Source organism: Podarcis gaigeae, assembly GCF_964106915.1.
Source record: "Podarcis gaigeae genome assembly, chromosome: 1".
In the NCBI taxonomy this organism is placed as follows: Eukaryota; Metazoa; Chordata; class Lepidosauria; order Squamata; family Lacertidae; genus Podarcis; species Podarcis gaigeae.
The window spans coordinates 70,338,673-70,364,443 of NC_139678.1; the positions used below are offsets into that span (position 1 = coordinate 70,338,673).

The following is a 25,771-nucleotide window of genomic DNA, read 5'->3' on the forward strand; positions in this document are numbered from 1 at the left end:
GTGTAATTGTGTTTCAAGACTGGGTTTTTATTTGTTTATTTTTTAACTCCAGTACTTAGTGCGATCTTGGATGCTTCACAAAGAGTAGAAAACTGTGGTGTCTAAGCTGAGGGAATGCCTATGATATATTAATACTGCAGGGGGAGAGAGATGGTTAGAGCTTAGTGGAAGCACTTATTTCTGAGACATGCTCACTCACTGCCACTTCCGGGTCTCTTTGAATGAGTCTTCATAAAAATCTCCTCAGCACATGCCCAGGCTGTATCTGTGTGTGAACTGCTTAGGCTGACTAGTGTAGCTGCTACAGAATCAGACAGCAAACCAGGGGGAGCGTTCCAGAAGAGCAGAGAAGCATACCCAGAAAGCCAGGGGGGCAGGGACTCCTGAGGTCCTTGCTTTGAAGACCAGAGCAACATGCCCGCAAGGCATTTTGGGCTCCCAATGAGAAGCTAAAATCTGAAAGCCATATTCACACATGGCCTTTGGTGGGGATGGTGGTTGCATTCCTCACATTGCACGTTGACATCTGCACATTGAAAGCCATGCTGTTTTGATTATGTAGCAATTAAGTTAAACCTTTAGTTTCCCAGTGATTAGCAATTAAAGGAGCAGGGAAGAATGTTTTCCCTGATATAAGGAAGGAAATGTTTGAGTGCGTCTCTGTACCTCAGTGCTAGAATTGCTGCACAGCTGTAAGGTTTGGTAGCAAAGCTTGACAGTGGATGGTTTTGTTCCATCCCAGCCTATTCGCCGTTTCAGAAATATTTCCTCCCCACAAAGCCCAAATTTCATTCCAAAGCATGAATTCCAAAGCTTAGCATGGATTTTCTTTTCCTTTGCTAAATACAGTTTGCTCCTCAACGTTCCCACTTGCAACCTACAAAGGTCCACAGTGGAAATCCAGACTTGACACTTGAACCCTGGCCTGTGGTTAATCAAGGGAGCTTGTTTATAATGGGATTCAACCATTTCAAATGGGTAATAGTTGGGGGAAAATGGAAGTTATGTAACTCCCCTTTCCTCCCATTTCAGTGCTGTTGCTTATTGTCTTCTATGCAATCATTTAAGTACCAGGAGTCTGTTTTTTTAGTCTTCGTTTTCTTCACAAGATCTTCTAAAGAATTACCTCGCAAACCCACGCTTTTGTGCAATGAACTGTGTGATGAGATATGGGTGGTAAAGCACGCGAAAAGTGCTCTAGAAACGACAAGCAATAATTATTGTCTCTATCTTTGAAGCAACAATGAATGAAGCATTTGCTCCCTGATTTTAGGTGCGGGTGTAGTAGGGAGGGAATCTTGAGATACATTTGAGTAGAAAAAAGAAAAAAAAGAGTGGCTATTAGGATTCACATACAAGTCTTGGGGGTGGAAACCGCTCCAACTTGAGTTGCAGCCGGAAAGAGTTAAAGCCATCTGCCCGAAAGCATTGTGTAAAACACACACAATGTTGGGGAAATAAGCCAATTATGTGTGCTTCACAGGAGGTGGGGGACTGACCTTTGTGTATAATTAGTTCTTTTATTTAAAGCAAAGATTTTGAATAGAATAACTAATTAGCTGTCATAACTGGCAAATTGAAGATTTTGGCCGGATCCCCTTATGGGATGTGGGAGGCCGTCTTTTCCCACACAGAATATTCGCACGCTTCTTTAATTAGGCCTGCTTTTAGTTCTGCGCGGTGGTAATGAGGAAGCCAGTTTGCCGCACTCGACGGAGCCCCTTCTAACAAGGCATAAAATACAGGTGGAACTAAACTGCCTTCAGCTACTGCTACTTTAATGTGAAGCATTTCCCTTCCCCAACCCCCCTTTTTTATTAAAAGAAAATCCACGTTGATTGTGAGGTGATTGAGAGCGACTGAGATTGTGGCGATCTCGACAGCGGGCTCAACTCTGGACTCGTTCCTATAAAACACAAGAAGGCAGGGAAGCCTCGAGGCGTCTTTCATTAGCCAGCAGTCCCACATTACTCTTTCACAGACCAATTAACCTTTAGAGTTGCATTAAAGAAATGAGATGGTGAATTTCCATGCTTTTCAGATAGCAGCAGCAAACCTCTTCCAGAGCAGACGACACTGGGGTGTTTGCGCTTGACGTCTAGGGAACCTGTGTGGCTGTGCAGTGCAGGCAAGCAACCCTTCCTGTGTCTCTCTAAGTCTCAGGCATGTTTTTGGCCTCGTGCGATGGAAGGGACATGCAAATGGTTTTACCTTTTCAAGGCCACCTCAAAAAGCCAATTTAAAACAAAGTTGGGTGCTAGTGGTGTGACTCAAACAGAACGCTCTTGCCATGGAAGGCCTAGGCTGATTAAAGCCAGTTTGTCATTCTTTGAACGGCGGTAAAGTCTAGCTTACCCAGTACAATAACAGCCTGTTTAGACACCCTCGTAAATTTCAGTATGACCAGAGGTGGTGTCCATAATTTTTTTAATGTACGCTGAAGCCGTGAGCGCTCCAAACAGGTTTTGTTTTTTGTTTTTACCAGCAGCGAGTCTATTAAATTGAAAGGACAAGGGGGGGAAAGGGGTCTGGTCACCAAAAATAGAAAAAGTTCATCCACTGATCTTAAGAAAAAGGTGCCCCAGCCTGCTGGCATTTGTGTTTGTGTGTGTATGAAACAGGAACCTAGAAACCAGCCTTCTTCCTCAATCAACATTTTCTGTGTAATACGTCTAGATCACATATTTAAACAAGCAAGTATCAGTTTGTTACTGCAAATACGTGGTTTCATTTCTAGTATTACCTTATTCTCTCCGTGTGGAATTGTACCTCTGGCAGGCTGTTTATTTCTTTTTGATAAAACACCACATAACACATAACAGCATGCAATAAACTTTTCCCTCACCTTCCTTTCCGGGCTTATGGCTTTGGATGACTGCTGAAGGTGGAAGGAATCGAAATCTTCCGATTCCAACCAAAGACGAGGCTTTTGAATGCGTATGTTATGGAGGACAATTATGTGCAGGGCAGATCTCAAGCTGGTTTAGCAGTCTTCCCTTGCCCTGGGGAATCTTGGCAGTGCAGTGCTTTCATTCCCAGAGAAAGGGATGCGGGGAGACCAAGTCTGTGCCAAAATGCCATCTTCTGATCTGAAAACCCTTCACTCCTGAAGACTGGGGATTCTTTACCATTACCCACTGGTCAATGACATGCAGCTTACATTTTATCCATTTATTTTTGAATCACCTGCTATGATGCATCTTGAAGTAGTTTACAATGTAACACAAAACACTGAATATATTAAAAAAATTACATATATAAAAGCAAGACTGGAGGTCAAAAAGTATTTCCCCTAGCTGCCTGAGATCAAATAGTAGGCTTCTGCTGTTTTATGTTTGTGGCATTAAAGTCAGAAAGGAGTTGCTTTCAGGTGCTTTCCAGAATAGTAGTTTTATTTGCCCTTTGTAAAGAAACAGAACAACAACAAACCATCAGCCATAGCCCATTCAAACCCTGCAGGACTCACTTCTGAGAAGGCCAGTGTGGAACTGGAAATTCCAGTCTTGGGTAGCCATGATGCAAATTGAAACCAGTTGCTTTTCTTTCTGGATCAGTTAATCTAGATCTGTATCCCTCTGGAGCTGTCCAGTGCCAAGAGCTGGCCCCTAACAGATTACTGTAAGGAAATGTGTCTCTTCACAGAAAAAAAGGTTGCCCAACCCTATTCAAACATGGCACAAATTAATTCCTGAGCACTCCATTTGCATATGGGTAGGGGTCTCTTACAGAATTGTCTGTACAAGTCTCGGAATAATAATTATCAGAATGATAATAGGTGGGCCCTCACTTTATCTAACTTGCAAGGACTGTGGTGATCACCAAGTTGCTGGAAATGGAGAGATGACTGCAGCCTTTATATTTCCATGCTGAATATTTCTGTTTCTTGCCAGGGGCTGCTTTAAATGCTAACAACATTCTGAACTTGAAAGCACTTCCATGTTGGAATGAGCATCCACCTTATTTCTATTGATACACCGCCCACGCATAAGGCAGTGCAAAACAGTATATACAAATAAAACATAAGATACCATAAAACAATATAAAATAATCATAAGGATGATTAGCCATCCTGAATTTTTTTAAACAACCGAATAGGCCTATAGCATTTCTTTTAAGTATTCAGGAGATAGTATCATAGAATTGTAGAGTTGGAATAGATCCAAAGGATCATTCTAGTCCAATCCTCTACAATGTAGGAATCACAGCTAAATAATCCATGACAGATGACTATCCAACCTCTGTTTAAAAACCTCCAATGAAGGAGACGCTACTTTCTGAGTCAGTCTGTTCTACTGTCAAACAGTCGTTGCCATCAGAAAGTTAGAACCTTACACTTGTCCCTATTGAATTTCATTTTGTCAGCTTGGGCCCAGTTCTCCAATCTGCTAAGAACAACTTGAATTCTTCTGAGATATTAGCTTCCCCTCCCAGTTTGGTGTTATTTGCAAATTTGATGAGCATCCCCTCTGCTCCTTCATTCAAGACATTAATAAATATGTTGAACCGCAGGCCCATCACAGGACCCTGCAGCACTCCACTTGCCACTGTTTCCAGGATAATGAGTGAGCATTCATTGGGTTCAGTCAGTCAACCAGCTACAAATCCACCCAGCAGTAACATTGTCTAGCCCACATTTTACCAGATTTGTTCCACAAGAATATCATGGGGGACTTTGTCAAAATCCTTACTGAAATCAAGACACGTTACATCCCACAGCATTCCCCTGATCCACCAAACTTGTAACTCTATCAAAAAATAAGAAATAAGATGAGTCTGGCATCATGTTTTTTTGAGAAACCAATCCTGGCTTTTAATAATCATAGCATCCTTTTCTAAGCACTCACAGACTGTTTAATTATCTGTCTAGGATCTTTCCTGGTATAGATGTCAAACTGACTGGCACATAGTCGTGTGGCATTAGCGAGGATGACTGCTAAATCTCTGCTGGAAGAGTATTCCATAGCATGGGAACAGTGACACTGAGTGTCCAACTTCTAGCGGAAGCAGGACAAATTTTTGAGCCATGTGTAGTGACAGATGCACTTTGCTGTGTACAACATATACATGGCGAGAAGCTCCCATTAGCTGCAGCTTCTCACCTGTGGATACACAGCAGCATGCACACGTGACTCATTATTGCACATGTGATGACGTATATGCAGATTGCGGACAGTCGTTTCCCTGTGGAAATTCTGTGGCGTTGGAGCAGCCCTCAGAAAGAATAAGCACAGTGGTTTTACCTGCTCTGAGCCATGTCTCCAGAAGCATAGGACTGGAAAGTTACAAGGCCACAGAGACAATGTTTGCTTGTTATTTGCCACAGAAATCCGCAGTGATGAATGCCGGCAGTTTTGAAATTTGTTTCTCAGTGCCCTTCCCACATCAACCAGTTGCCAGCTAATTACAGCCCCAACTTTTCTACATCTCTATTTGTTCCATCTCCAGGTTGGTTCGGGTGTCGGGGAGAAAAGCATTCCAGACCAAAATGTAATTTCAAAAAACTGAACCCGACTGGCACGGGTTGACCTTGCTCGTTATTATCTGAGTGGGAATAGCGGCTTTGAACATCATATGATCTCTGAAACGGTTGCTTTTTTTCATTAGAAAGCCCCCTGCTGAAAACTGACCAAATGTGTCTGTGTGTGTGTTTTATCTTGCAAAGATAACTGCAAAAAAAAGAGAGAGATCTTTTTCACGAATAACTAGAAGGGAGAAGAAGAAAAATCAGAAAGTGTCCCTCTTTTACCTGTCTCATAAGCCTTTCTGAAGACCATTGTGTCTCTAAAATGGATAGTAAAGAATCCGAATTGTTTTTGTCTGCTAGGTATGTTGGAGGCAAGAAACCTGCCTATGACCAATTTCCACATTCTTAAAAGTATTTCCTTCTCTTGTTCTAATTTAGCTTTTTATCATTTGTTCTAAAAGGAGACTTTTATGGATTGGAGGGGGGAGGAAGTGAAGGTACATGCCAGTCACAATTTTATTTAAAAAGTCATGGTTAAGGTGTGACATCTCCCAAGGGTAAAACTACGGCTATTTTATGTCCACTCACATTTACACATGTTTGAAATTCTCCGCTGTCTGACGTTAAGGCACTTGTGTGTGTAGGAAGGGAAACGAAACAACTGTAGTCACAGCCTTAACCTAGTTTAATGCCATCCATAACTTGTGTTTCTGGACTCACAGGGCCATGGGCTGAATGCAGCCTTCTAACTTTCTCTAGCTGATCTCCTCCGCAGTCCCTCCACACCCTCCTTGAGGTTTTTTACCTGGCTTGAATTTGTCCATGAATTCTGTTCAAGCCATTTGCTTCTCTGGGTAGAGAAGAGAGAGAGTGTGTGTAGTGATGGAGCTTTGCTAAGCTCCTCTTCTCCCATACCTTTATTTAATTAGCCAATTAATGGTCTTTTAAACTGGGGGGGGTATTGTTTTTGTTTGTTACTATATTGTGCATTTTTGTGTTTTTATATTGTACACCACCCTGTGATCCTCGGATGAAGGGCAGTATATTATTATTATTATTATTATTATTATTATTATTATTATTATTTCTCAAGAAGCTACAGGCTATGAAAGGATTGTGGCTAACATTATCTGGTGGCACCATACTGAAGGTGGAGGGAATGGTAATGCATTCACAGCCTCAATGCCACCCACCTGCCCCCATCGAAAAATGAAAGGCTACTATGGATTCTTCCATTTTTATTTTTAAAGAGAGGAATGAAGCTCGATGAGACTTTTCTCATGCCTGAGTGCCAGTGAAGTCGTGCTGATGCCTTCTCTGTGGCCCTCCTTCTGTCAAATGCCTGCACCGTTAATATATATTTATTTGTACTCCACATTTTCCCCTGACAGGACTCAAGGCAGCTTACAGATAAAAACAAGAATTGCTAAAAACACACAATTAAAACACAATGAAACAATAAAATGAAAACTATATACATATATAAAAAAATACAATAAAAACAGTATGGCCTCAGCCCTTTCATTAAAAGCAGTCAATTTCCAAAAGTGTGTTGGAACAAGAGGTTCTTCACTTGCTGGTGAAGGACAACAAGGAGGGAGCAAGTCTAGCTTCTCCAGGGAGGGAGATCCAGAGTCTGGTAACAGCACTGAGAAGGCCCTCAATAATACTATACCCAGACTAGGAAAGATCCCCTCATGCCCTTTGACATAACATTTCAGCCTATATGAACTTCAGTAGCAGCTCAACACAACACTGGTGGCAACTTATATTGGGTGCATGACTGTCATCCCGGCAACTATTTTCTCTTTTCCGTTCTAGCTAATGAAACCAAATATTTCCACTAAAGCTTCTGTTTTGAAAATGGATCTCGCTCCCCTGCATGCAGTTTGTTGACATTTTGAAATGAGATTTTATTCCAGATTTGGATGAAATTGCCAGAATGCTGATTCACTTGACAGGAGTCGAGAAGCCCTCCCAAAACGTGTCTCAAACTGGATGAGGAGGGGGTGGGATGATTTGTATAATGAAGCATTTCAGGATGTTGAAATTAGACAGCCTGTTATTGCTCAAAGAGTTGGCTCAAGCGCTTACTGCATTTCCCCCACCCCAAACAGAAAAGGTGTCAAAAATTAAGATGGGGGGGGGAACAAATCTATTTTGGCAAAAGGTGAACAAAATTTGGAAGTGAAACCCAAGATCTTCTGTAGGTGAGCCACTTCTCTGGTAACAGAAAATAGTTTTAATACCTTTGAGTAGGGTGCCCAAAAGGGGACAGGGCTAGTGTACCTTTAAAAAGTTGTGTTTGTTTGAAGAGAGATTTTTCAGTAGGTATATCTTGCATTACAAAGCTACAGCTGCTGAAATCCTCTCTTCCAAACAACTGCCCTGCTGCAGGTGGGCTCCCAAGGAAGTGGGTTGTGATTGTGGTACCTCTTCGCATAGTAGCAGATATAGGTGCTGTAGTCGTGTTCAGGTGAGGCAGGGGTCAAGCCAAAAACCTGGACACTGGTTGGAGGGAAGACATGGCTTCAAAAGTACCTTCTACTGCCTTCTGAACGCTGGTGGATCAGTCCTGTTGGTGACCCTCTGCCCTTGAAATATTTCTGCCTTGCTCTGCAGCCATTGTCTGCTACGCCATGCAAATGGCAGGGGTTGCCCCAGAAATCTTTGTAAGCATCCAGCAAAGCCGTGTCTTCTGTTCAGGGGAGACAAGGGGAGGGAGGCATCATCAAGATCAGTGTGTGTGTTTGAGAAATGTAACAGTTGTGAGGGTGCTGCCCTGACCTTTCAAAACAGGTGGGATAAAAATCTAGCCCATAAATAAAAGTCACCACATGCTCCAGAGTCGTCATATTGAGTGCTTTCTGACTCCTACCCCACAGATTTTGGTGCCACTGGGAGGCAATTGATCACTGCAAGATGCTGCCAAGACAAAATATGACTGAATTACACCTCCCATTTGGGGTGTACAGCAACCCTGTTTGTTTGATTTTGTAATGGATGGCTGCACTCTTAGCTTTGGAGAAATGCTAAGTATCTCACTCCACTCCGAACAAAAATCCCAATCCCTATATGGGTCTGTTCTTACTGGGTTTTATTTATTGAACTGGATTTCAATGTCATAAAGTCTGATACAAAGTGGCCCGTGTTAGACATACCTTGGGTTCAACTGTGAGAAGTAAGAAAGCATTTGTTCCTTTCCATGGGCACTTCTTGGGTCAATAGTTTTGGAGTGTCTTGTGCCAGCCTTGGCATCCCTCAGCTGTCCATGTAGCGGTTCTGGTGGTAACTGATGCAACCTATAAGAGGCAGATAATTTTCTTTGTCCGGTCTCAAGTCCTGTCTCAGCATTTTCCACTTCACTATTGGTCTCATATGGAGGGAGTCTTAGAATTGGAAGACACCCAGTAGGCCGTCTAATTGAAGACCATACTCTGTGGGAAATGGGCTGTTGGTTTTATTAGCCAAACTAAAATTATTGAATATCACGGTAAATGCAGCAATGCAGCTGCAAATGGACTCCTGAGTCCTTTCCAAAGCAGATTTAATTGAAAATAACTCCTATTGATTTCACTGGAACTTTTAAGCTAATTTACTTGGGATCATGCCTAAATACATGGACAAAGTCATCCATAAGCAGACGATGGCTGTACAGTTAGAGGGTAGACTGATGAAGTCAGTAAAGAGAAAGTTGGATTCAGCTCCCTGTACAGCTTTGGAGCTGACCGGGTGGTCATGAGGCAATATGTTTCATTCCTAAGTCTGTTCTGTCCCATTTGCACATTAATACGTACATGTGTAAGCTTTTGAAAAAGAACAGAGCATCAAAGTATGTATTTGTGAAGTATTGCCACAAAATACACATTTCTAAACTTATTATTTACTCAAAACTATGTGTATTCAAACATATTTTATCTGAAAATGTGGACTTCTTCTAATTATTATTATTATTATTATTATTATTATTAAAGCTTTTCATTTACAAAAGAGAAATACCATTGATAAAACACAACAGCACTCAGTAAAAATAAATAATTGTCAGTAAAATACGATCAAGCAAGAGTGTTACTGGTCAGGTAACAGGTGGGTAAATGCATTTTTTTAGCACAAGAACTACATCTGGGGGAGAGTGAAATCTGAAGGATAGCTACACTCTGTCCCACACCTTACTTTGGAAGCTGTGGATCAGGTCAGTTCATCGGAAGAATTTGCAAAGGACAAATTCTCCAAACCTCTCTAGATCCTGTGTGCAACTCTGACCTCCTTAGCAGAAGAGTAGGATACACACAGTTGACAAATAAATAATAACAGGGAGCTACCCAGGGGAGATCTTGTGTAATGCCTATGCATGCATCCATATATTTCGAGTCACAGACATATTTTGAGTGGCACTATTGATTGTGTGCTGTCTTTTGAGAACATGGTTGTATTTTTCCTTAGTAATATGAGTTTGGTAGGCTTTTTTTTAAAAAAAAAGTCAAAAGTTGCTGGCATTAACACTGAAAGTGGATTTTTGTGACTCCAGCAGGCTCAGTGAAGAGGGTTCTTTTTAAGTCTCAAGGGTTTTTGAACGTTACTTGACCTGTCTCCATAGTACTGAGGCCATTTTTGATAACGAATGGATCAATACCTCCCTGTTTGTCTTGAAGTGTCTTAAGTGCTGTTGTTGTCCGCTTGCAGTTCTGACAAAGCAATTATTACTGTAAGAGTGGCGGTTTTTATGTGTTGAGCATTTGCTACCCTCAGGTCACCCTTGCTTTTAAGGAAAGCATAAAATGTCACTTGCCATAGCGGGATTAACTAGAACCACTATGGTTAAGGGTCTGTTAATAATTCCATAATATATCCTGCTTTGGTCTGAAAACTACTTCAACTTGGCAAGAGAGTTTTTCCTTTGACTATCCTACTAGCAACCATTTCCTTCTCTCCTCATCTCAGGCCAAATAAGTGCATTGGGGTTGAGTTTGTTTTTAGTGCAAGGAAACAAGCATTTTTAACAGGGATATTGATGGTTCCTAAATATTCAGGAGTAGGAGCAAAGACATTTGCTACCGGGGGCAAGAGAAGAAACTACTATTTTGTAAGAAACAAAACACAAACCCTGGAAATCATCACACACAGTTGGCTAACTTATTTACTCTGCTATAATTGGGGTATAGTTATATATGGATTCACTGCAACCAGAATTTGACAGTGCTGTTTGCTTTCTTCTTTTTATCTTGTGTGTATGTAATGGGACCTTTTGGGATCACCCCAAGAATAAAAGAATAGTATTCAGAATGGGTGTCATTATTATTATTACTATTATTTATTAAATTTGTATACAGTGGTACCTCGGGTTACATACACTTCAGGTTACATATGCTTCAGGTTACAGACTCCGCTAACCCAGAAATAGTACCTCAGGTTAAGAACTTTGCTTCAGGATGAGAACAGAAATCGTGCTCTGGCGGCACGGCGGCAGCGGGAGGCCCCATTAGCTAAAGTGGTGCTTCAGGTTAAGAACGGTTTCAGGTTAAGAACGGACCTCCAGAATAAATTAAGTACTTAACCCGAGGTACCACTGTACTGCCTTTAGTGGTTCACAGCATAAAAATACAAAATGAGAACACAAAATGCATAAAACAAACAAACAAACCGAAGAGACACACATTTAAAATGCCAAAGAATATTTAATCAGCCAAAGGCTCGGTTGTAGAGAAACATTTTTGCCTGGCACCTAAAGATGCATAATGAAGACACTAGGCAGGTCTCCCTGGGGGGAGCATTCCACAAATGGAGAGCCACTGCAGAAAAAGCCCGTTCTTGTAGAATGCCCATGTGATACCTTTTCTCGTGACATGCTGAGAAGCATACTACTTTATCACTACACTCGGAAGCAGCTTCAGGTATTGACCAAGGTCCAGCAATTGACCTTGATGGTTGAAGCTCCAAGGAAGCTTCTAGGATTAGCATGCCAGTCAATTGACCAAATATTGTCAGCTGGCCAACTGTTACTTGACCTTGGCCAAACATTATCAGATGCTTGAAGAATTCGCCTCCAGCCTCCTTAGCATAACTCTTTTCAGTAGAAGCCCTGGGTGAAGCTGCCCAGCTGCCCACTCCCCAATACTTGTGTTGACTCCAGCTACCTGGACAGGCTGTGCAGCCCCAGCTACCCCAGCCTCGTCCAGGTAGGGTACAACAACACCAACATCATCCAGAAAGTGGCTCAGTGGCCCTGCCTCAGCTTATGGGTCATTGTTGCTGCCTTTCAGCTTCTGACTGCAGCTTTTCCTTCTCTGCCCACTGAAGGGGGCCAGGCTGGTGTTCTCCTCGCAATGATGTTTATCTTGAGAGGCAAAAGGTGCAACATCCCAGCAGCTCTTGGTTCCCTGATCAATGGGTCTGTCGTCTCTGCATAAAGTCTGTCTTCTAAAATGTCCCCCCCCCTTTAATGAAGCTTTTTGATCAGACTTGCTGGAGTAGTTCTGGAAGTCACACAGAAGAATCAGTAGAGGTAGCAGAGAGGTTAACCTCAACTCGGTGGGCAACCTGTGGACATCTGGGTGTCCTTGGACTCCAGGTCCGATCATGACTGTTGGACATGCTGGCTGAGACTGATGGGAGTTGGAGCTCAACAACATTTGGAAAGCCGCAAGTTGCCCATCCTTGACGTAAACAAAATCCATGGCATCAAGCCAGTTTGATTATTGGGGCAAATTATGGCCATATCCCTGCAACTAATTGTGTTGCTCAGAGCAAAAAAACGGGACTCGGATAGTCTGTTCACTTAGTGGACAACCGGCTAGAAAACACCAAGAACCTGCCAACATTCTGTACTGGGGATTTCCGCAGAGAGCTAGCAGGAACCTGCTCAGTAACGTTCCCTGTAACGTCCTCATGGGTGTGCTTTGTTGTTCGTAGGTGTGCCAATGTTATCCGTCCAGCCGAAAGGGAAGCAAAAGGGCTGCGCTGGCTGCAACCGGAAGATTAAGGACCGATACCTTTTGAAGGCCTTGGATAAGTACTGGCATGAAGATTGTCTAAAGTGCGCCTGCTGCGACTGTCGCCTGGGAGAGGTTGGCTCAACACTTTACACAAAGGCAAATCTCATTCTCTGCCGCAGAGATTACCTGAGGTAAGTTAGGTTTTATGCCACACCTGCTTATAAGCATCTCACTCGATAAACTGCTTTCTTTTTCTTCCTGCCAGGGGCATTTAAGACGTACCTCTATTGTTTGTTTACTTTATTTCCTTTTGGAAAATCTGTGGCGTACTTGTACAAAGAAGACCAACCCCCACAAAACAAACCTATGCCAACTTCTCGGGAAGAATAACTTTGGTGGGGTGCTTTTTGTTGGACAGGAGGAAAGGGTTATACCTGCCCCCCCAAAAAGCGACAAACTGCTATTTAAATAACAAAAGACACATGAAATGCACTCACACCCTAAGTTTCTTAGTTAATTTTCTATTCTGATGCACCTTCAAAGGAAATTATGCTTAGATTTTCAGCAGTAAAGTAAAATAGAAAGCCTGTTGGACCTTATTTGTCTCTCATTTCTTTTGGCCAAAGTTGCTAGGGATTGGGGAAATGAATTGGGATTGCCAGCGTTCCCTCCTTTGCCCTTCTTAGGCCCCAAATTGCATAGGTACTGAGCAACCAAAGGGGAATCCCTCCGTTATTTGAATGCAGAATCTCCCATGATCCTGAGAAACCTTCAAAAGATGGTTTTTCTCGCCCAGGGTAAGGAGGAGAATTCCCACACTCAAACAACAATATGATCTCCCCCTTCACTGCTTACTTTTTCCTGCAGTGAGGGGAGTAAAAGTAAAAGAAGTGCATAAGTTTTGCTCATAATTTAGTAACAATTGAGATACAATCAGTTTCCTGTGAAATTCAGCAACAAATATACTATGGGGTTGATACTCAGATAATACAAATAGAAATAAAGAGCTAAAAATAAATAAATACTCAAACGGGTATGGGCTGCCTGTGGTCCTTCAGATGTCGGATTTTGTGCACCAGGAACTTCAAACTTCATGGCCTGTGATTTGAAATAATGGGAGCTGTGGTCCAGCAATATACAGGGCACCATGTCTTCCCAATCCCTGTGCTATAGGCAGGACTTTTTTTCAGCCAGAACTTGTCATAACTCAACTCCAGCACCTCTCAGGTGAGCACCATTGCCATTCTAAGAGAATGAGGGAGATGTTCATGGTGAGTTCCAGCTCCTCTTTTTCTAGAAAAATAGCACAGGCTGTACAAAACATTCATAGTATCATGAAATAAAGGAAAGGTATGCATGCCTTACTATGGTTTTACCTTGCTTCCAGATACGGGCTGAATAATAACGTAGCTCTTGTAAACGGTCCTACCTGACACCGCTTTCCAAATTCCAAAACTGCCATTTTCCACCTCAGCAGCCATCGTGTGAACCAAGCCTATACAAAGTGTGTGGATAAACTTTTGCTGAAGATGTTTTATATGCATTGAATCATTCTTAGCCCCGTTGTGTGGATTAGGTGGGCTTGAATGGCTCCTTCAGCTTTCTCGTGAGGCTCAATAAATTTGTTAAATATGATGCTGTATCCATGTAGGATAACAGAGGTGGGTTGTTGTTTTTTTAAAAAAAAGCATATGGCAGAAAAGCTTTTAAATACCATTTGAAAAATATCCCCGGCACTCTTAGTGCACTGCAACAGGGCATTGGTCCCTGGCACAGAGGCCTGCCATGCTGTAGCTGAAGAGGCATCATCCTGTGTAGGGCAGGTGGAACAGGACTGTCCCGCTCAGGCCCTCTTGCCATTTCAAATGCATTAGCACACCTACACACGCCATTCCCTTTACTCCTACAAAATGCCAGCATCGCTTTGTACCAGAGCTCTGGGATTTGGGACCTCTCTGTCCTTTCAGGTGGCACGCAAGGGACTGCAGGCGGAATCCGCCATTAGCTGTCATGCCAGCATAGGCGAAAGTGGGGGAAGGTGGCCTGGTTCCAGCTCTAGTTCTAAGGCATAAATGAGTAGCACTCAAGACTGGGGGATTCTGCAGATGACTTTCTTATTGAGCATCCATCCTGATTTGCTTGCACAAAGCTTACGCAGAGGTTAGACCATATCCAGTCATTACTGAGCAGTCGTTCTCCTTTGTTTGCACAGTGATTATACACCTTTCTGATGATTGTTTGTTCTGCTCACACTTTTCGGCGCATTTCCGGTCACTTTCCTAACCATAAAAAAATTGTTTTTGTTTGTTTCTTAAATAGATTTGTAGCTCCGTGGCGACAGAGTCCTTTAACCCACTTTAATTGAGCAAACTTGCCTTTCCGGTATGCACTGGAAGCCCTCCTGCAAAATACTGACACTCTGGAGGTGTGACCCCCTGTTAGCTTGTATCTTTTGCATCATTACCTTGGCCCTCAGTATCAAGACTAGGGCTGCAAATGTTCTTGACTCTTTCCAGAGAGAAATCAACACCACAGATTTGGAGAGGAAATGCAGCCTTGGCACACTAAAATGTCCACTCCCCCTCATTTTAAATCAGCCCTCAGAAAGGTCTCAAAATCTTACCTTTGGGTATAATTAGAATCATATGGATCATATGTATGGAATCTTGTTTGTTTGCTTGCTTGCTTTATTAGATTTCTTACCAGGCCTGTACCATAAGGTCCCAGAACAGATTACAGCAATAAAATATACATTTATAGAACAGAGGCATAAAAATGTAAAAACAGTTCAAGACATAAAAGAGTTTAAAACAACGTCACATCTAATAACAATGCAAACATTTGAAAGCAATTCCATATATATAAAAACAGTTTTAAAATACTTCCAGTACAGATGCAATCTGGGAAAAGGACTCATCCATCAAAGACTTGTTGAACACTCCACCCTGTGGAAGGCTACCGTCTTCTCAATAGACAAATGTAAACCGTTTCTGGTCCACAAGTCAGTCCCTTGGTACCTGTACTACACTGGCTCTCTTCTTCTGGTATCTTTGTCTGTTCTTTGTTTTTTGTTTTAATGTAACATTAGCATCCTACCTTTCCTCCAAGAAACTTAAGGAGACGTATATGTTTCTTCTTCTTCCCATTTCCTCCCTCGCAACAACCCTGTAGGCTGAGGAATGGGGACTTTTCTAAGGTCACCCAGTGAGCTTCATGGTTGGGTAGGGGCCTGAACACTGGTTTCCCAGGTCCCAGCCCATCACTCCTAACCACTACACCACATTGGCTCGCAATGAAGAAGGCACTGGCGTTTCAGGAAAGTAGAGGGCATCAACCGTGAGAGGGACTTGTGCCTCCACTTGCCCTGCTTCTTGTGTGAGGCAAGATCTGCAAGTCTCCTTTTTCCGTTGAGATGTGTGATCTCAACATGCATACTCCCCCTCCTTCCGTTTTGAGTGCCATTTGCATCACTCGTCTTAGCTATCAGATGGAATTATGGTTAGTTGATTATTAGCTATGGCCCCACAACCCAGAAAAAACTTGTCACAGTTGAGACTCATGGAAATAAATAGGATTTTAGTTCATCACAGCCAAGTCCCATTTCAGTAGTCACAACTAGCTTTTCCTGGATTCCGCCCAATGCCTTTTTGAATGTTATGAATAACTCCTCGCTCTTTCTTGTAGGAGCTATTGTAAATGAACCTCACAGACCTGCTATCTGAACATAGATTTATGCAAACGTCCATTTTATTTGTTCAAAGAAATACTTTGGAGAGGCTTCTTGTACTGAAGCATGTAAACAATCGCCGTGAACCATGTCATGGCTGCGGGTCAGGTTGTATGATACGATTTCAGGGAGCTGATGTTCCTTTCCTGCCAGCCTTAGCCGACTTCAGTTCCATTCACCATAATTATTATTATTTTTTGTATTTTGGCTTATTGCAATTAAAGGGAAGGCAGGAATAGGAAGGGAAAGCAGGGGGATACACATCTCTGTATTCTGACAATGCCTCTAAGTGGCTGAGTGGCACATTATTGGAATGTCATATGCCTTGTAAAACTTGTTCCATTCAGGACAGAAATAGAGGCTCCCACAGAAAATTAGTAGTTGCATTCTCAAGGTTAACATTTAAATTTACTTTAGCAGGAAAATATGCCGGTTGAGATGCAGTTTCAGAGCCTTTCCATAAAGATGCCATTATATCCAGAAACAAGGAGGCAAGTAAAACAGCTAGAAAGCACGAGGCACAGTTTCGTGAACATTTTGTCATATAGGGAGATCTAATGGTTGTGGCTTCTGGTGCCGTGCTGCTAATATTCTGCAAACAAAGACAGTGTCTGGTAGGGCAGCTAGGGAATAGGCAAATCTGTCAGTTTTGGTTTCCCATTTTCCCAGTCTTAAATTCAGTTCTCCACATTTCCACATTAGATTGTTATTTTTTTTTAATTAAATAAAACATAGTGGAAATTCATCAGCATTTTAAGTTCTTTTAACATCTATGTATTCAAATAAATTAGTATTTATTCATTTAACAATATATATTTATTCCTATAACAATATGTATACAAAAATACATAAAACACCACTAACTCAGTACAAAACAATTATTAAATGACTGACTAATCAAGAAGGTTTTAAATGACTGTGAGGGCCTGGTGGCCTAAAAAGGTCTTCAAGAGACGCCCAAGTGTCAAAAGGTAAGGATTGTCTGTCAGATCTGTGCCAGAAGAGTGTTCCATGGCATTGGACTAGTAGCACTCAGTGCCCAAGAACAAGTTGAAGCCAGTCAGGGGTCTGTAACATCAAAGGCGGATCCGATGAAGCACAGATTTGCGGGCCTATTCAGCTGCATTGGGTGAAAAGCCTCGGAGGTGCTGCCAGTGGAGGGTGCTATATTTTGGCGTCGCACAGGACACCACTGAAATTTGAGACCTCAAGGATGTACACAAAAACGTATTGAAAATGTATTGAGCTCACCTTCGCCATCTAGTATCACATTTGTATATTGCACTTTACAGCACATTTAAAACATTTTATTTGCAGCTTCAGTAGCAGACCTTGGACTCAGCTATACAGCTGTATAGCTGAGTCCAAGGTCTGCTACTGGTAACATGGGGGACAACTAACAGCATTCCTCTGGATGATCTCAGGGCTTGGCCACACTTTCCCTGTGCCTAGAAAGCATGGGTCTGAGTGGTTTGCCTTTGACCCACTACTTTCCCCAGAAAAACCTGTTAAACCACTTTCCCCAGAAAAACCTGCTAAACCAGAACAAATAGCTGATTGCCATTTGTTCTGATTCACTGCTAAACTATGGGTTTTCCTGGGGAAAGACAGTGGGGCAAATGGAGTCATGGATGAGCCCTCAGTGACTGAGCTAGGATATAAGGGCTCAGGTGGTACCCAAGGTAACCTGAGGAAGGCAGTCCGTAAGGTAGATACTTAAGAAATGATGGGTTGACTTTCTTTCTCTTTGTGATGAGGAGAGCAATCCTGGCCATTAGCTGCATGTCCTGAGATGATACGTTTTATTGCTCAAGAACCATGACTGTAGCTCAACAGCAATACTCTGTGTTTCCTACCCTCAGCCAGTTGCATAGTGCAGCGGTCTGTATTTTAGTCTGTCCTCAGCAACCGTTCTGTGGACATCCTGTTTCAGTTTCCAAAGTGCTTCATAAGCACTGTGGGTGAAAGGTGTTTACAGTAGCTGCAGTGTCTCCTTTGATTACTGTCTGTGCAGAGTAAGACCTTGATTCTTGGAAGCGTGCCGTTTCTACCTGGAGAAGAGCTGCTCTTGGGAATACCTAGTTTTCATCAGGCTACCATTTTGAGGCAAGGGCGGTGGAACCAAATTAAATGGTCAGACCACAGATCTGCACATAGACCCTGAATGTCGCATGTACGCATGCCAAACTTGTCAGACTCAAGTAACTCTGTCAAAGTGATGAATACAAGTGACTGTAGCTTCTGTGTTCAGGAACGGACTTTGGTAAAACCAAGAATCGTTTTAAGGCAAATGGGGCTTCTTCCACAAATAGATGTCATGTTTTGTGGCCACTGGCAACAAATACCACTGGACAGAAATAGTGAACTTTTAAATAGAAAGCACCAGTCTTTAGAATTTTGATGGAAACATCATTGATATAACTTCCCAAAAGAAGATGGCGATCAATCTGATCATATTTTTTAAGGTGTACATCTATGTAAGAGGGTAAAAACAAGAACCGTACATGAAGTGGGGGGGTCCATTAGGGCAAAATAGGTACTGCCCCACTAACCTCTGTGCGTCTCCAGCTAGCCCCCCCCCCCACCTGCCTGCCTTCTTACTTACAACCAGTTTAGGGGGTAGCACTGGCTGCTAGCTTCATCCTCAGTCTCAGTGTTTCACTGAGCTCATCAGGGAGGAAGATGGGAACAAAGCTCAAAGTAGTTGACTCTGCTTGCCATTGGCTCTAGCTCCCCCTACTGCTGGCCTCCTGCATTATGCCCTAGCAGTCCCAATGGATGTCACTGACACACAGCCACTAACGACACGCGTGTAGGTGGGAAAAAAGTCCACAACCTTTTTTTTGCACAATACCTTCCATGGTTTGGTGTAGCAAGCGGCAGGGACAAAATGACCCCATCCAGCTTTCTGGGTAGAATTTCAGAGGAAGCAAAAGCAATGTGGTGTAGTGGTTAGAGTGGGAGACCAGGGCTGAAATCCCTGCTTGGCTCTACTTCCTTCAGCCTAACGCACACCACAGAGTTGTTGTGGGGATTAAATGGGGGGGGGGGCAACGACCATGTATGCCACCTTGAGCTCCTTGGAGAAAAGGTGTAATATAAATGCAATTAATAAATCATAAGACGAGGTTCATTGTACTGACCATTTTCCCTCCTGCCCCCAATATCTGGAGGTATCATTGATTAGGTCCCAATAAATTTGAGTTCCCATAATGAGGCACCCTCAAAATAAGCTATTGGGGAAGTCTCACTCTTCTTACTTCTCAAAGTGGCATCCTTGCCTAGTCCCAAGGTGTGGAGTTTGCACCTGGCTGACTGGATTCCAGCACCAAAAAAAGAGATAGACACTGTCTTCTCTGTGGATTTCCCTGCAGTTGTATGAGTTCTCCAGATAAGCAGCTACACACATGCACACACCACAAATGTGGGCAGGAATTTTGCATCACCTTTGTTATTTATCTCAAGCGAGTCTCCAACTCACTTGGGTGCTAAGCATGCTTCCCTAAACAATGCTAGGGAAGCTATAGCACTTTTCATTCCCTTTTTTGTGATACTATCCTACAAGACTTACTACGAAATATGGGTTTGCCACATCAGAATGGCAATACCGGGATAAGGAGTAAGGCGAAGACTCTGCTATAATAATGTGATCTCTATAAAAGGATTTCCCTATTCCTTTCATTTAACCTACATTTGGCTCGAAGATCTGAGCAGAAATTTACAGCTGCCCATTTCTACCGTGCTCAGATGTAGCAGTCATCCCATTAGAGCCTACTGGCTTTGGCGTAATGGGTCGCATAAAAGTTCTATTGCACTGTCTGCAACTTTGAAGCAAAGACCTTCCCCAAAGTATGATATCTTAACTGAGGCCGTCTAGTCAAAGTTCCACACTCTAAAGGCAAAAATAGATTGCACTTGGTTTGTTAGTTGACTTTTTTATTATTTCCTAAAGCCTTGTGATTAAGTGAAAAGCTTGCGTGGACTAAATCTTGCAGCCGTTTGATGTTCCAACCTGCCTCTGGCACTTTCAGACTTGCTGTTTTGCTACTGATAATTTTTAAACTCTCCAAAGAGACCTCTGCTCTGTTCATGTGTGTTTGCATAGCCTCTGTGAAACTCAAGTTGTGTGTTAATGCTCGTTGCAGCAGTTACACACCAGGTGTCTCCCCCGCGTAATATTAATACTGTGGCCGGCAAGCCAAAACCCTGTGGTTGATATGAAGCACTCAAATTTGTACAAATTTACTGGATTTCTTTTGTAAAATGGTTACACGGTTTCCTCAAAAGAAACGGAGTCGGGCTCTAGCAAATTCTGGAGGACATGGAGAATAAAGTGCCCGATAGTAAAATTCTTCCTTCTTCAGAGATGAGAAGCTTTATATTGAGATCACCACTGGTTTGAATCTACTGCTTTGAAATGTAACGGCTTCTGTCTGAAATTAGTAATTGATTTCTTAAAATCTGCCATGAAGAGAGGAGGACTGAGAGCTGAAAGCGCACAGTGGCTAGGGTGAATCTTACATAACGAGAGCCCTGCTATATCAGACCAAAGGCCCATCTAGTTCAGCATCCTGTTCCCCCAGTGGTCAGCCAGCTGCCAATGGAAAGCCATAAAGATGAACCTGCCTGCAGCCCTGCTATTCGTCAGCTGCCTCTCCTCAGCTGGCTCCTCGCCTTATGTGTCATTGGCATAAGAGCCAAGTCCTAGGGGCCAAGGTCTCTTCACCCCCAATAAAATTGAGAGGGCCACCCCCACCCCAAATGATGGGCATTGACATTCAAATGGTGTGTGGGCGCTGTGTCTTGTGATTGATCATGTGTGGCAGGAATTCCCTGGGGTCCCTCTCATATTTTATCCAAGTCGGCACTTGAGGGAATCAGTTTTCTCCCACCCCCTTGGCAGTAGGTAAGCAGAACAAAGGAAAAGGAGTCTCTTACCAGTTAGAAACTTTCATGATCACAGCGAGAGAACAAAGAATCCATTCCTAGGAATGAAGGTGCTCCCAATGAAGGGTCCCACCCACTTCCTCCCTAGTCACCCATGTCACTACCGCGTCTTGTAAGCTGATCACACAACCACTGTGCTTTCTGTTCTGCCACCTCTTCTTGTCCTTGGCTCTTCTTGTCCTTGGGCTGGGCGGAGGAATGCTTCCCAGAGACAGTGAATCTGTTAATTCTCTCTCTCCCAGTGCTTCTTCTCCTAGCTGTTCCCCATCCACTACTTCCCAGCTTCTGCCTTCTGAACTATGTCCCTCTGCAAACCACTGTTCCAAATCTATACTGTCCTCCTGCTCCTGGGAAGATTCAGGATCCTGATCAGGAGCAGGGGGAGGGGGAGACTCCCACCATTCCTCCTCAGTGTAGACCTTAGGACAGTCCCTGACAGCACCCCTGGTATCTTCTGGCAATATTGTAGCAGGACCCTTTCCCAAGTCACCACTTGAGTTCTTGCCACACCCAGCCTCTCATTCTTCCTCCTCTGCTGGCCATCTATCCTGGTTGGCACCATGGGACCCACGGCAGGGTTGGTTTTTTTTGTCCCAATGTGCCTCACTTTTCACTTGCATACATTGAATCACATCTGCTGCTTCAATCCCCATCCATCTATTAAGGATAGAGTCTTCCCCTTCTGGGTGGCTTGTCTCAAAGGGTGATCACTATTCCAAGCAGACCCCAGGGTAGTAACCATTATCTATCTGTTCCCTAGCAAAAACTGCTCTTTTATAAGATGTATACTATCCAGGTAAGCAAGGCACTGTTAAACAGCATACATGTGGAAGGGTTACAGCTCAGTAGCGGAGGACATGTTCTGCTTGCCAAAGATCTCAGGTTCAGTTCCAAGTACAGTCATACCTTGGATCCCAAATGCCACCGAGTCAAACGTTTTGGCTTCCTGCAGCCAATTGGAAGCTGTACCTTGGTTTCTGAACATTTTGGAAATTGAACAGACTTCCAGAACAGATTCCGTTCGACTTCCGGGGTACCACTGTATCTCTAGGTAGGGCAGGGAAAGACTCCTGTCTGAAACCCCAGAGAGCCACTGGAAGTAAATGTAGGTTGGGGTGTCTAATCAGTTGCCCTGCAGATGTTGTTGGAGTCCCAGCCAGCATGGCCAGTGGTCAGGATGATTTGTTGGATTTGTAGTCCAACCACAACTGGAAGGCCATAGGTTGGTCATTCCTGCTGCAGGCAATCCAGAGCTAGATGGACAAATGATCTCATGTGAAACAAGGCAGCTGCCCAGGGTCCTATCCTTAGTGGGGTTTTTTTGCCATTTAGCACAACTAAAAAGGTGCATTTTATTTTGTAGATGGGAAGTAAGTGTTCTTCCTTATAGAGCTTTACCATACATATGCCAAAGAGTGAATCTGAAAAGGTAGCATATGTATATTGTTCCATCTGTGCGTCTGTCTCTTCATCGGACTGGAAAAGTGTAAAAAGACTCTCAAACTAGGTCACCTTTTATCATACCACAGAAAAAGCTTGTAACAAGACACTGCACTTTCTTGATGCTACAATTCATTGGTTGCTGTCCTGTTAATTAAGTACACAAATATTTATCCAAACAGCCCAAGGAGCACTAGATCCTTTGGATAGGCAGAGCTTCATAAAAGCTGCTGTAGTGTTTCTATGGAGGATGCACAATGAATTCTGATAAACTGGAGCTTGAAAATACCATGGTTCAGCAAATGGGGATTCTGCTGAAAACTAGATTCAGCGGCTGAGTGCATCAATGACAGGCATGTCATCATTACAATAGCAAATCTGTGATATTTTTAAATATGTCTCTGACGAGGAAGTCCCCCTCCCCCATTGGGAGATTTTCCAGAAAGTCAAGTACAAACAAAAATCTGCTTGTTAGGAGAAATTCACATTAAGATACAGAAGAATTTTCATAAGGAACTTGATGGAGAACAGATTTTTTTAAGAAAGAAAGGAACCAGAAAATTGGCAGATTCGTCAATCCCTAGAGATATGCCATGTGAATATTGTTTTCTCTTAAGCAGGCACATATTGAAGGTCAAATTTTGTCCCATTTCAGAGATGCTGTGTAATGTGATGTGTTGTCTTATGCAGTAATTCCAGTACAATTTCTGTTCCTTATCTAGATCCACAGTAGTGAAAGAAATGAGATATTATAAAAATCATTTGTACTTTACCATCATTCTGCCCGGACACTGAAGTCCAGCTCCGAGGGCCTTCTGGCGGTTCCCTTGCTGCGAGAAGCCAAGTTACAGGGAACCAGGCAGAGGGCCTTCTCGGTAGTGGCACCCACCCTGTGGAATGCCCTCCCACCAGATGTCAAAGAGAAAAATAACTACCAAACTTTTAGAAGACATCTAAAGGCAGCCCTGTTTAGGGAAGCTTTTAATGTTTGATAGGTTATTGTATTTTGGTGTTTTGCTGGAAGCTGCCCAGAGTGGGTGGGGTATAAATAAATTATTATTATTATTATTATTATTATTATTATTAATAATAATAATAATAATAATATTGAAATTATGTAAGATTTATTATTACTATTCATACTGAAATCTGCATATTGGGGCACTTTCATAAATTTCTTTTGATGTTGATGCTGTTGCTGATTTACTGAGACAATTTGGTTACAGAAACACTTTCTGTGGTTAAATTATTATTATTGTTAGCAGTATCACATTTTATATTTTGGAATATCACTATGATAATTGCTCTGTTCATCTCAGGTACATAGAATCATAGAACTGTAGAGCTGAAATGGACCCCAAGGGGCATCTAGTCCAGTCCCCTGCTATGCAGAAATTTCAACTAAAGCATCCATGATAGATTGCCATCCAACCTCTGCTTTAAAACCTCTATGGAAGGAGAGTCCACCACCTTCTGAGGGAGTCCATCCCACTGTTGAATAGCTCTTACCATCAGAAAGTTCTTCCTGGTGTTTTGTTGGAATATCCTTTCTTATAACTAGAAGCCATTGGTTTGGGTCCTACCCTCTGGAGCAGGAGAAAACAAGTCTCCTCGATCTTCCATGTGTCAGCCCTTTAGATATTTGAAGATTGGCTATGCTGTTTCCTTCAGTCTCCTCTTTTCCAGGCTAAACATTCCCAGCGTCCTCATAATGCTTGGTTTCCAGACCTTGATCATCGTGGTTGCCCTCCTCTGTACACGTTCCAGCTTCTCAACATCTTAAATTGTGGTGCCCACAGTACTCTAGGTCAGTGTTTCCCAACCTTGGGCCTCCAGCTGTTTTTGGACTACAACTCCCATCATCCCTAGCTAGCAAGACCAGTGGTCAGGGATGATGGGAATTGTAGTTCAAAAACAGCTGGAGGCCCAAGGTTGGGAAACACTGCTCTAGGTATGGTCTGACCAAGGTAGAAAAGAGCAGTACTATTACTTCCCTTGATCAGGACAGTATATTTCTGTTGATGCAGCCTAGAATAGCATTGGGGATATTTTTGCTGCTGCATCACACTGTGGACTCATGTTAAGCTTGTGGTCTACTAAGACCCCCAGATCCTCTTCACATGTACTACCGGCAAGCCAGCTGTCCCCCATTTTATATTTGTGCAGCTCCTGCGCATGTTGGCCAGGGCAGAGCACAACGGCAGAAGGAAGCCATTTTTGGAGGCATGCTATGTGGAGAGCCGTAATGAATGTTCCCGTTCTAGTGGAGGAAGTGAGGCAGTGTCAGACATAGCAAGCATCCTGACAGAAGGCACAGAGGTGGGGATGAGAGGGGGACAAAGAAGACACCCTTTGAGATGAGTTTGAAAGCAACACTGTCCTCATTAAGAAAGTGAATTGCATTAAATCTAACGTGCCTTTCTAAAGAATCAATTACTATTCCTTGGAAGAAGCCAGTCTGCCTGCCATATTTATCATAGGACCTGCTCACTGTGCCATCCTTTTGGACAAAGTACCAAACCTTAGGTAAATCTGCACACCCGCCATGGATTTGGGACATAGCTACAGCCCCCGAAACATGCACAAACTACTGTACAAAAGATTTCTGCTCTAAACAGAGAAGTCTTTAAATAAAAAGCCGCCTTCAACAGTCACACGCCGCTAAGCGTGCTTCCTTTTATTCCATTTTCTCCCATCAATTCATTCGTATTCACTGCCAGTCCTCTGTGCCAATTAGCTTTAATTTTTACTATACACAATGACATCAACAGCCAATGGGATTCTAGGTTCGCAGGATTTTTAGTGTGCCTATAAACTACAGAAAATTGTCCTTGGCTAAACTCCTGCTTTCAGATTGGCTGACGACAATAGGCATGGTTAAGTTCAGAGTAAGAGCCATTAAGCATAATTACTACCACAGGGTAAAAGTTTAATTGTGTTAAATTTTAAATCTGCATAGCCTAAGCTTATTTACAAGCTGGCTAGGCCCTTCCGTTACATAAGGGAAAATAAATCTGTACTTAAAAATTTGCTGCTTGCCAACTTTTATTTTACAAAAAGTTTTTTAAAAGCTGATAAAAGCTTCTCTTGTCTCTGACTCATTCCTTCCTGTTGGGATCACGCTGGCTAAGTATTGAGGATCTTATGAATATACTGCACTAATATGTCTGAGCCATCTATTGATATGAGTGACAAGATTGCGTTTTGTATGAAAGACCGAGGGGGGGGGTGTCACAGGGACTGAGGATCCTCTCCCTTGTT

At 42.8% G+C, this 25,771-nt stretch overlaps 1 protein-coding gene across 6 annotated transcripts in view; it reads left to right on the plus strand.

The window, feature by feature from the left end:
* Nucleotides 1-25,771, plus strand: part of LMO1 (LIM domain only 1) — a 101,421-nt gene that overhangs the window by 57,957 nt on the left and 17,693 nt on the right. For all 6 annotated transcript variants that reach the window (XM_083754985.1, XM_083754988.1, XM_083754984.1 and 3 more), the window contains exon 2: nt 12,374-12,587. In XM_083754985.1, coding sequence (XP_083611111.1) covers nt 12,374-12,587 — 214 coding nt within the window. The remainder of the gene's footprint in view (nt 1-12,373; nt 12,588-25,771) is intronic.